The sequence below is a fragment of the Budorcas taxicolor genome, chromosome 16, assembly GCF_023091745.1.
Source record: "Budorcas taxicolor isolate Tak-1 chromosome 16, Takin1.1, whole genome shotgun sequence".
NCBI lineage: Eukaryota > Metazoa > Chordata > Mammalia > Artiodactyla > Bovidae > Budorcas > Budorcas taxicolor.
The window spans coordinates 37654756-37667284 of NC_068925.1; the positions used below are offsets into that span (position 1 = coordinate 37654756).

Below are 12529 nucleotides of genomic sequence, written 5' to 3' on the forward strand. Positions count from 1 at the left end.
CTCCCTCACTGCCACAGGAGGAAAAAATAGATGAGTGGGTAGATGGCTGGCTGATTTGATGGACTGCCCACAGAAATTTAGGTATCGCTCAACAGAATTTTTAATCTTCTTTCCACTTAGACTAGGATGGTGGTGGTGTAGTCACTCAGTCATGACCAACTCTCTGCAACCCCATGGACTGTAGCCTGCCAGGCTCCTCTATGGGATTTCCCAGGCAAGAATACTGGAGTGGGTTGCCATTTCCTTCTCCAGGGGATCTTCTGACCCACGGATCAAACTCCGATCTCCTGCATTGCAGGTAGATTTTTTTACTGATTGAGCCACCAGGGAAGTCTGGACTAAGATATAATGGAAGAAAAAGGGTGAGAGCCATTACATCACACACAGAGCTGATGTTCATATTGCTGGGAAGCTCTTCACCAAGATAAACGAGCTACTTAGCAGTGAAAGGAGTTGGTGCAGTGTGTCCCAAGGACTAATCGTGATCTTTGCTCTTTGAACCTTTTTGGTAATTTTGGTATTTTCTCTTTATAGTTGCTGAATGATATTTGTCCCCTATAGAGGCAGTACTTCTAGTCTGTTATGCTTCACATCTCTTCCCATATTTGTAAAGATACTCTGTCAAAGTTATGAATTCAGCTCCTCTTACTTTTCAGTCTCCCCCTGAAGCCCCTCTGCTTTGGACTCCCCTCGGTTACCCATCACCACTTTCTGACTAGCAACCCATCCCAAATCCCAAACTCTTTTGTTGTTGCAGTTATAGAGATTGTAGAACTCCACATCTTCCTTCATGTACCTGTTTCCTCCTCCCTGAAGATAGATTCCAGTAACTACTTTGTTAGTAAACATTTTCTATGTTAGTAGATACATTTTAAAGATAAGTCTATCGTTGGCAGAAAGTTCCAAGAGAGTTAAATCTAGATGGTCATCTTTTTGTATTCCAAAACAAAGAATAGTACCAAAAAGTCCCTTACTAATACAGAAAAAAGTGTCCCTTTTATCTAACTCTGATTAGACTGTGTGTTTACATCTCATGTCAAGGCTCCTGCTCTGCCGATGTGGTGTGAGTAGGCAAGTGGCTGTGTTCCAGGGAGTAGACGTTCCTCACACGTCTTAGGAGGTGGATTTGAGCCAGGGATGTAAGAGGGCAGGCCCTGGGTATTTCACTTCGGCCGTAACTTTCAAAGTATACTGTGGGTCCCTTCAGTGGACTCATCTCTTTATGAGACCCCTTCATGTAGGGCGGTGCCACCTTTATCTGTTCTGTATGCTGGGATTTCCTAACAAAACTGGGGCTTACATGACAGTGCCTCTACTGGAGATTTTAAAAAGGAAAGCTTACTTGAAGAAGGCATGCTTGAAGGAGAAGGATGGCATTATTTATTCATGGCTTGGGAGGAAAGCCCAGTTTTATAAAAACAGAAATGTCAACCCACCTTTCCATCTAATTTTAATCTTAGCAAATGAGGAGAGAGGATTATTTCTGACTTGGCTTTTATTTTTCAGTGTTCTTGAATAGAGCACCTAATGGGTTACCATTAGAAGTTCCATTTAGAACAAAAGTTGGGCATTTATTTTCAAGAAAATTAGTGACCTTTCCTAGATTGGTTAGGGCAGTCATTCATTCTGCTGTCCTCAAGTGTTTGGTTATTATTTCAGCTGACAAAAGTGTACTTGTTTGGGCTACAAGTTTTAGTTTTCTGTTTCAGAAATAAAAAAATTATTTACAGACCTACTGACCAACATGGGTTTTATTTTTAGCCTCCCAAGAATGAGTCCTTGGAGACTTACCCAGTGATGAAGTACAATCCGTATGTCCTGCCTGTTCAGTGCACTGGCAAGGTAAGGAGATCTGAGTTACTGAGGGTCGGTCGGGGAGAGGGGAGAATAAATGAGATGGTCTTAAATTAGAGGTAAAATTTTAACATGGAAATAAGAAACACTGCTTCCAGGAATTAGTCTCAGCCAGTTGAGCTGTAGGTACACTGGGTAAAACTTAACAAAACCATAAGATATAAGAAGAGTGAAACTGTCAGTTTCTCCACTGGAACAGGAAACAAATTTAATCAGTTGGGATACTGGTTTAAAGATCTGAGAGGTGAACTAGCCCACACAAATGTTTCTCTAGCCCATATGTTGTGTTAAAAACTTGAGGCCAACATTTTTTTCCAACTGACAATTTTACACTAAAAAGTTGTTTCTTGATTTTCTTTAAAAAAAAATAAAAATATGAAGGTAACCATCAATGTGTATTTCCTTTAAGTAGAATAAAAGGAATCTCCCAAAGGTCCAACTTTATGTTGGCATCAAGAAAGGAAATGGACAAGAAAATGCAAGGCAAATAGTTAAACTTTCAGAGATACTGTCATTGAGAATATACACGGGACCCATACTTGAGTTTCTGACTTCCAGTGTTGGCTCTATTTCTAGAAGGTTGTGTTAGCTTGAAGAAGTGCTTGATCGGCCTCTGCTGCAGCCTCCCGTTTGTACCATGAGCACAGCCTCCTTTGAGGACCATTTCTCAGGGCTGCTATGGATCAGGCTGCATGTGTGTCAAATACAAGTATATGTTAGGCGTGTCATAGCCTCCGGTGGTTAATGTTCACCTCCTCCCAGAAGGGACTTGAGCTGGCATCTTAGAGGAGGACTGATGGTGTTCTAGCAGACAGCTTTGTGGGACTGGCAGTCTCATTCGTATGTGAGTACAAATAGTGATTCCCAGGATGTGAGCCATTAAAATCTCATTCCCTCTCTGGCTTTTTAGCGAGACGAAGATAAGGAAAAAGTCGGAAGCATAGAGTACTTTGGACTGGGCGGCTACCCTGGTTTCCCTCTGCAGTATTATCCCTACTATGGCAAGCTCCTGCAGCCCAAGTACCTGCAGCCTCTCCTGGCCGTGCAGTTCACCAACCTCACCATGGACACTGAAATCCGCATAGAGTGTAAGGCGTATGGTGAGAACATTGGGTACAGTGAGAAAGACCGTTTTCAGGGACGCTTTGATGTAAAAATTGAAGTTAAGAGCTGATCACAAGCACACCTTTCCCACTAGCCATTTAAAAAAGTTTAAAAAAAAAAAAGATACAAAAACCTACTAGTCTTGAACAAACTGTCATACGTATGGGACCTACACTTAATCTATATGCTTTACACTAGCTTTCTGCATTTAATAGGTTAGAATGTAAATTTAAAGTGTAGCAATAGCAACAAAATATTTATTCTACTGTAAATGACAAAAGAAAAAATAAAAATTGAGCCTTGGGACGTGCCCATTTTTACTGTAAATTATGATTCCATAACTGACTTGTAGTAAGCAGTGTTTCTGACCCCTAAGTATCGCTGCCTTGTGTATTTTATTTAGTGTACAGTACTCTAGGTGCACACTCTGGTCATTTTTCAAGCCATGTTTTATTGTATCCGTTTTCTACTTTATGTGAGCAAGGTTTGCTGTCCAAGGTGTAAATATTCAATGGGAATAAAACTGGCATGGTACTTTTTTTTTTCCTCTTTGGGTTTGGCTCTTTCAAATATAACGGCCCATCGATGAGCATTTTTAACACACTCCATAGTCTTTTCCTGTGGTGTTAGGTCTTCTTTTTTCTTTTTTTTCCTGGGTCTGGGTGGGGGGGTGGGGTGGGCTGTCATGGGGGAACTGCCCTTTCAATTTTAAGTGACACTACGGAAACACACACAAAGGTGATGGGTTGTGTTGTGCTTTGTACTGAATGCCGTCTTGACTTCTCTTTCCCCGTCCTCTGGTCCGTTCTGAAACTGTGGGTAAGATCTGGAGCGCCCATCACTTTGGCTAGTGATAGGGCCGGTTAATTTGCTTTGTACATTTTCTTTCACTTTCCTTTTTTCCTTTCTCTGGAGGCATCACATGCTGGTGCTGTGTCTTTATGAATGTTTTAACCATTTTCATGGTGGAAGAATTTTATATTTATGCAGTTGTACAATTTTATTTTTTTCTGCAAGAAAAAGTGTAATGTATGAAATAAACCAAAGTCACTTGTTTGAAAATAAATCTTTATTTTGGACTTTATAAAAAGCAATGCAGTACCCCATAGACTGATGTTGAATGTTGTCTACAGTGCAAAATCCATGTTCTAACATATGTCATAATTGCCAGGAGTACAGTGCTCTTGTTGATCTTGTATTCAGTCAGGTTAAAACAATGGACAATAAAAGAATGAACACATTCCTCATGTGCGTGATTCACTCTTGTCTAAATGCCCCAAACTGTGACTGCTTTACTCTCTACACTGCTAGTTATCCAAGATCTTGAAGAAGTACTGAACCTGAAAGACAAAAATGTGATTTCATCAGTTCCTATGGAACTTTGGCCTTTTCCATCCAACAGACGCCAAGAGCTGGGTCAGGACTCTGGACACTGGACATCAAGGTGCACACCCCTTCCTGTGAGACAACTAGGTTAACTGGAGGCAGAGAGTCAATGAAGCTTTAAAGTTCAAGTTCAGAAATATTTTGCATTGATACTCAGTTTAGAAAACATGAAATTTTGGTTCCTGCTAGTGCTTTACAAAATATGGCTGTTCAAAAAAAGTCAAGGTTGTTATTGCTTCAGTTTAAAAAAAAAAGTGATGCTAACAATCAAAAAATGGATACAAAATGTATGTAGATGTTTCTCCAAAGAGAATGTACAGATGAGCAATAGGCACATGAAAAGATGCTCAGGATCGCTAATTATTAGAGAACTGCAAATCAAAATAACAATAAGGTACCATCACATACCAGTCAGAATGGCCATCTTTAAGTCTACAAAAAACAAGTGCTAGAGTATGTGTGGAGAAAAGGGAACTCTATTACTCTGTTGGTTGGAATGTTCATTGGTGCAGCTACTATGGAGAACAGGATGGAGGTTTCTCAAAAAACTAAAAGCTACTATATGATCCAGCAGTCCCACTCCTGGGAATATATCCTGACGAAACTATAATTTGAAAAGACACATGCACCCGTATGTTCATAGCAGCACTATTCACAATAGCCAAGACATGGAAGCAACCTAAATGTCCTTCAAGAGATGAATGAAAAAGAGGATATGGTGTATATACACACACACAATGAAATATTACTCAGCCAGAAAAGGAACATAATGCCATCTGCAGCAACATGGATGGACCTAGAGATTTTCATACTAAGTAAGTCAGACAAATATATCATTTATGTGTGGAATCTAAAACAGAACATAACTTACCTATGAAATAGACTCACAGAGAACAGACTTGTGGTTGCTAAGGGGTGACGGAGCAGGGGAGGGATGGATTGGGAGTTGAGATTATCAGATGCAAACTATTGTATATAGTATCGATAAATAACAAGTTCCTAATGTATAGCACAGGGAACTATATCCAATATCCTGTGATAAACCATAATGGAAAAGAATATGAAAAATAATATAACTGAAAAAACTAGCATGTGCCAAAAAAAGTTGAGGTTCAATAAATTAAGAAGGTTTATACCCTGGTTTTCAGTTCATGGTTTGGCCTAAGTCCTTGTTTAAGTGAAAGTGAAAGAAAGTGCAAGTTGCTCAGTTGTGTTCGACTCTGCGACCCCATGGACTATACAGTCCATGGAATTCTCTAGGCCAGAATACTGGAGTGGGTAGCCTTTCCCTTCTCCAGGGGATCTTCCCAACTCAGGGGTAAAACCCAGGTCTCCTGCATTGCAGGCAGACTTTTTACCAGCTGAGCCACAAGGGAAGCCCAAGAATACTGGAGTGAGTAGCCTATCCCTTCTCCAGCCGATCTTCCCGATTCAGGAATTGAACCGGGGTCTCCTGCATTGCAGGCGGATTCTTTACCAACTGAGCTATCAGGGAAGCCCAAGTCCTTATTTAGCTATATATTTAAAAACTAGCCTTAGAGTGAAAGAAAGTGAAAATGAGCTTTCAGAAAAACATTCTCTAGGTATAACTGAGCTGAAGATTTAAGCTTCACTTAACCTGCATGGGAAATACCCAAACTAAAGTCTTGAAATCGTGTTTCAGAAAGTAGAAATCTTTCACAAAGCCTGTGCAGCCACAGCTCACATCAACCCTTCCTGTCTTCAGGCTGGTCCTGAGAAATCCTTTGGTACGAAGCTGGGCTCCCCTCTTACAGAGAGACAGACCGAGAGGCCCATGGCCATTTCTGCAACAGTTCAGCTTGTTCAGAAATAGCAGTGAGAGCTTAAATTCCCACCTTATTGTCCCATTTTTATTATCCTGCCAATCTGCTTCTCTTGCTTATTCTTGAAAAATACTACCTGAGACTTTGCTATCGCTAGAGCAGCAAATCGTGTGACGGCAAATGAATACCAGAAGAAAACTGACTCCATTTTACTAAAATGTAGCTAAGGGAATGGTGGGAAGCGGCACAGCTGCCTAGATGCAAAGGTTTAAGGGGCCCTCCTTAACAACTGACGAGATCCTGCAGAATCCGCAAGTGGACAGCATACTTCATAAACCTGGGTTTCTCAAAATGCAACCCCCATATACACTGAAATAGAAGGTATTTTATATTTTTAACAGAGGATGGTCTGTCTGGATGAAACTGAGCCTTAATTGTGTGATGTGTATGAACAAGAAGGGGAGAATGGCTCTACATCTGAGGAAAGGGGAGTATTTATTCAAATTGGAAAGTAGTTTGTATTTTTGAGACTGTTCTCATGTCTCAACCCCCTGCTTTCATATGAACCTTGTGCCTTCTGTTCTAAGATGCTGTATGTTCATGTATATGTCTGCATATGCACCCATGTATGTGTGTGTGTGTGTGTGTGTGTGTGTGTGCAGAGATGCCTATTCCTTCCTTCAAGATTGTGTGCAAATCTTGCTTCCCTGTAATCTCTCCAGATGCTGCTGCTAAGTCACTTCAGTCGTGTCCGACTCTGTGATCCCATAGACAGCAGCCCACCAGGCTCCCCCTTCCCTGGGATTCTCCAGGCGAGAACACTGGAGTGGGTTGCCATTTCCTTCTCCAGTGCATGAAAGTGAAAAGTGAAAAGTGAAAATGAAGTCGCTCAGTCGTATCCGACCATTAGCAACCCCATGGACTGCAGCCTACCAGGCTTCTCCATCCATGGGATTTTCCAGGCAAGAGTACTGGAGTGGGGTGCCACTGCCTTCTCCGAATCTCTCCAGATAGTGCTAACCTATTCCCTGGCCACGAGAGTGGTTAAATCTCCAATGGGAGACTGGGAGCATGGTTAGTGTGGACTCAGTGGATATTTGCTGGTGCCAAGTACTCTCCTAACTGCTACAGAAAGACCCATGAGTGACCCTCTGCAGCTCAGATTCTAGTATTAATACTGAAGTGCTTGCTTATTTCTGGAACTCTTGTTTCTATACATTTATCATGAATTTCTCACCTTGTATTATTAGGTGACACATTTCTTGGGTATAGGGACAGTGCCTTCTACTTTTGGGGGTTTTCTTATATCCTGAACAGGGTTTCATGTTAGTCTAATAAATCAAATATTGAATTTCTCACCACAAAATATAAAAGGAATGAGTTTTTTCAAATGCATTGTTTCTCAAATGTGTGCTGAGTAACACTTGGAATCAAAAGGACTGAAAGTTACTGAATAGAGGAAAAGGGATTCTCTGTTTTTTCTTTCTTTCCTTTGTATTTTTTTTCAATCCATCATATTCCCTGAAGGAAAGTTTCAATGTGGTACTAGTATGACTTCAACCCAGGTTAATCCCCTTTCAAATAAAGGGAGAGAGGCCTGGGGCTCAGAACCTTTGGCAAGCAATATCATCTAGCTAGAATTTAATAACTTTTGCTTTCATTGTATTTATTACCTTCAATTAAAGTACAAGTAATACTCGTTTCCCACCTAACGGCAAATAAAAATTTCCATAATGGAAATCAATGTATTCAAGTATCACAGTGAGTGTACTTAGAAGTAGTAAATATAATTTAAGGTGGTATTCAGATAATCTAAAACTCATGAAGGTAAAAAAGGCCAACCAGAACACAGGAACTTTTGCCCTAAAATACAGCATTAACAGAAGCCAAGGTTTTCAGTTCTGTACCTGTTTGGGCAAAATCTAATTTGAATCTATTGTTTTAGAACAATAGCATGCCCTGTCTGCTCAGGCTGCACTTATTACCAGAGGGAACCGCTCCAACTCCAAATTAAAAACATTATCAGCAATCAGAGACAAAAATCCAGCTATTAAAATCTTTCAAAGTCCAGTGAAAGCTCAAACTCCTGGCTTTTTAAAGGATTAGTAACACCTCAATATCAGGTTACATTTGGTCCATGGAGGAGAACTAAATGAGGTTACTTAGAAAATCCATGATTAAGGACAGAGGGCAACATAATCCAGAGGGAAACTATCCAAGGAGCATTTAAGAACAGTTGTAATCAAGTGAATAAAAAACACTCTTGGTTTCAAATTCAGAGAAAATGTGACTCTCTCTTCTCTTCTTTCAGAGGGAATTAGCATTAACCAGTCATGTTATCTGCCGTCTTCTAGGCCCTGTACAGGAAAAGAGGACCAGGTGATAGATTTAAACCTGTTATTCTCCCAACTGAAGTTTGTGATCAGCCATAGCCTACCCAGTGTGAAACCAGGGACCAAAGGCAGATTATCTTGGTTCATATTTTAATTCTGTATTTTCCTCCCAGAAACCGTCAGCATTGGTCTGTTCTGAGAGATTAAGTATCTCTTGAAGGTACTGATTCTCACTAACTACAGAATCCAGCTGTTTTATTTAGCCACAAATGAGTCCCGCACCCTAAGAAAAGGCCCATGTTGTAATAAAACTGTGACTTACTATCTCCAGTTTGCTTTACCACTATCTCCAGTTTGCTTTTAAAAACAGGGATTTCATTAGATCAGCACTCTTACTGGCAGTCTGTAAAGTGCTACCTTTTCCAAGGAATTGCTCATCTTCTTCCTCCATGTTGGCCCTACATAGGCCAGGTAGGAGGAGGTACTGAGTGATTTGAAACCAACCTATTTATTTATCCACAACATCTGATAAACTCCTCAGTAGATTGATCCTTTGGTTTAAGTGCTTCAGGGTTCAAATATTTCATTTCTCTGTAAGGAGGCTATTTAATGCCCATGACTTGTTATAAGAATTTATGGTTACTAAATTAGCAAGTGTTGGAGGAGCATGTAACAGTCCTATAGCAATGAGATAGTCCTTTAGAGAAAGAGCAGGGGTTCTAAAACGACCAGTGGGTGAGGATCAGGCCTTTGGAAGGTGGTGACTATTCAGCGTTGGAAGCTCTGGGGGGCAAGGGAACAGAATAAGGCTTATAGACCCTTTGGGATTGTACTACCCAAAATAAAACACAGCAGGAGGAGTTAATGCTGATGGAAACCTTGGCCTATCACTAACCTTTCTTCTTTTCTTACTTACAAATTTCTCCCAAGCTACCTACTCTGTGCCCAGCACAGATTATGAATTCAGGGAGGGAAGAATTCAGGCAAACAAGACCCCTGTTCTTATGAAACTATGGCTTTACACTATACACATTTAAATGCTTTAAATGGCCTACACTATTCTCACTTATACTTGATTCCTTTCCCTCCTTTGTCAATCATACGGAGCACACCCCAGTCATGATAATTCAGTGAAGGGTGAGACCTGGTCCTCAGAAAGCTTATAGCCTGGAAAGAGGAAAATCCATGTAATCAAATAAAATCACAATCCTGTGCTAAGATATAAGGGGGAATAATTAACTGCCAGTGGGAACACAAAATATTTCATAAAGTGGTTAACATCTGAGTCTTCGGGATGAGTTGGAAGCAACACAGATGAAGAAGGAACAAATTTTAGCTGACTATACAATTGCTATGCCAAAGCCAATCTTCACTAGTAATATTAACTTGAGGATTTATTCTCTCTTTATCACTGTTAGATTTAAATAAGAATACCTTACATTTATTAACTACTTCACAGTCTACAGTCTAACTTCATATATAAGCTGTCTCCTTCACACCAGCTCTGTGGTCTTATTTCGAGACAGAGCAGCATCCTGAGACTCAGAAGTATATGACAATCCCTACATAGTAATCTGGTAAACTGGGGACTTGCTCAGTTGGCAAGGATGGAACTTGATTCTGTATCTTCCAAGTCTAAGCCACACTAGTGCTGTGACCTCCCTTGGAGTAGTCCCTGCATTTGCTGATGACTGTATATTACTGCAGATTCTGTAAGAAAGTACAATAGTTCAAACAAATGTATACTTCCTGTAATTGCTTCAAGTGTAGACTCAACAAACGCTTGCAGAGTGTTTGGTCTTTGCCCTGAGTACAGTGCACAGCAAAAAATGGCTCTTAATGCTAGTGATTCCCAGTTCACCACTCCTGCAGTGGAACTTCTAGTATGTGGAGCAAGTATGAAGTTTCTTTGCATGTTTTATTAACTCTGGCTTTGTATCACAGTCCAGTGCAGCTCACTGCTCCTGACACCCGGGCTCTACCACAGACGACAGAATCAGACACTTCTTGAAGGAGGAGCGCAGGTGTCTATTTTCCAATGATTCTTAATGTTGATAAGAAAAAGGCTACTTGGAGAAGGGAAAGGCTACCCACTCCAGTATTCTGGCCTGGACAATTCCATGGACTCTATAGTCCATGGGATCACAAAGAGTTAGACACGACTGAGAGACTTTCACTTCACACACACTTAATGTTGACTGAGCAACAAAAATACCTGTGGAGTTTTGTTTTTTTCCTCCTTACTTTTAAAGCAAAGTATAGGTACGCTCGAACATTTACAGAATTTACCTATCCTTCTATCATGGAGTTCAGCCCCAAATTTAAATATGTGTTCCTGTGCCATTATACTAAGTAGATTTTCCGATAACATCTAATCAATCGGAATTGGATTGAGGTACAGTTTTGTTTTTGTTCCAATGATATATTGATTTTTAAATATGTCAGCCTATTTAGAAGGAAAACAACTTTCAACTCCCCGGGGACCCTTACAGCATGTAACCTGTTCTGACACACAGGGCCATATGCTTAGAAGGGCCTGCATGTTGCTAAGTCGCTTCAGTTGTGTCCAACTCTTTGCAACCCTATGGGCTGTAGTTCACCAGGCTCCTCTGTCCATGGGGTTCTCCCAGGCAAGAATGCTGGAGTGGTTGCCATGCCCTCCTCCAGGGGACCCTCCTGACCCTGGAGGGAACCCTCGTCTTATGTCTCCTGCGTCGGCAGATGGGTCTTTACTACTAGAGCCATGTGGGGAGCCCTAGAAGGGCCTATGCTGATTTAATGTTCCACTGTCTCTCTCTTGAAACTCTTTTTTGAACCAAGGACCCCGTATTTCCATCCTGCAACAGTTTTTGGAATCACGGGCTTCTGTGTTAGGGCTAATTTAGTCTGGTTTTCCTATTGGCTGAGTGGAAAATGTGATTGAAAAAGCTGCTTGTAAAATGGGCAATGGATAGATCCATGATGAGAGCTGGGTCAGAGAAGGTACAGGTTGAGGCCGGCTATGGAAGGTGAGAGTCAGCAGACTTTCCAGGAGAGGAACAGAGGCCGGGATGTCAGGCAGAGCCCTGGGGCAGGGGCGAGGGGAGGAGGACCTGGGCTGTGGGGACAGCTGGAGGAGGCTACCAGCAGCCCTTCACGTGTGAGCCTGAATCCTTTCTGAACTCAGCCCTCACTCCCTCGCTCCCTCTTTGTCTTCCCTCTACAAGTCACCACTTATTTTCAGCTCCACAGATGTGGAGTTCAGAAGTAAACAGTTGTGAGGAAAAAGGTGGTGGGGAAAGGATACCTAGGGTTCTCCTGACAGATGGGGTCAGAAGAAACATTCTTGCTTTGAGAAAAAGGATGAAAAATCTGCCCTTGCTTACAATTGCACTGGCCAAAAATTTCATGAGGTTTTTTTCATAAGATGGTACAGAAACACCCAAATGAACTTTTTACCCAATAGCTACAGACCCTATGAAGTTCTTGGACTGCAGAGGTACCCCCTCAAATCTATTTAGAGGCTACAAAATAAAGAAGTTGAACCAACACAGTCATTAAGAGTTACCTCCTTCACAGGTTTATCTTCTCCATTGCTTCAGAGGCTGTATTTGGCATCTTCCCCCCTTTAACTGGAGTCCAGCTGATTCACAGTGCTGTGCTAGTTTCAGATGTATATAAGATAGATAACTGATAAGGACCTACTGTACAGCGCAGGGAACTCTACTCAACAATCTGTAATAACCTATATGGGAAAAGAATCTTAAGAAGAATTGATATATGTATATGTATACCTGATTTACTTTACAGCTTAAGTCTTTGAAGACAAAATGAAAAGTTCACAATGAAATGACTAGACATTTTAGTGATTCGGTAAACCCAGTGTTCTCAAAATTCTCTTATAAAGACCTCTTGATTCTTATGCTGCCAGCCACTAATGAGAGCAACCGTCTTTTTAAAGCTAGAAGAATATTATACCTCAGCCCAGAATAGAGTGGTGTTAACCTTTCTCTTTATAGGAAACAGACACCCTTTCCCCCCGCCCCCCAATACATCTAAAGATACAGGTGTCCTTTCTAGAAATTCATT

At 41.1% G+C, this 12529-nt stretch overlaps 2 protein-coding genes across 4 annotated transcripts in view; one reads left to right on the forward strand and one right to left on the reverse strand.

Moving 5' to 3' along the window:
* Positions 1 to 4198, forward strand: part of ATP1B1 (ATPase Na+/K+ transporting subunit beta 1) — a 28409-nt gene extending 24211 nt beyond the window's left edge. Inside the window, exons 5-6 of the mRNA XM_052653461.1 lie at positions 1762 to 1842; positions 2765 to 4198. Of these exons, the coding sequence (XP_052509421.1) occupies positions 1762 to 1842; positions 2765 to 3028 (345 nt within the window). The 3' untranslated portion in view covers positions 3029 to 4198. The remainder of the gene's footprint in view (positions 1 to 1761; positions 1843 to 2764) is intronic.
* NME7 (NME/NM23 family member 7) overlaps positions 4022 to 12529 on the reverse strand; it is a 249673-nt gene continuing 241165 nt past the window's right edge. For all 3 annotated transcript variants that reach the window (XM_052653459.1, XM_052653458.1, XM_052653460.1), the window contains one exon: positions 4022 to 4298. In XM_052653459.1, the coding sequence (XP_052509419.1) occupies positions 4266 to 4298 (33 nt within the window). In that variant the 3' untranslated portion in view covers positions 4022 to 4265. The remainder of the gene's footprint in view (positions 4299 to 12529) is intronic.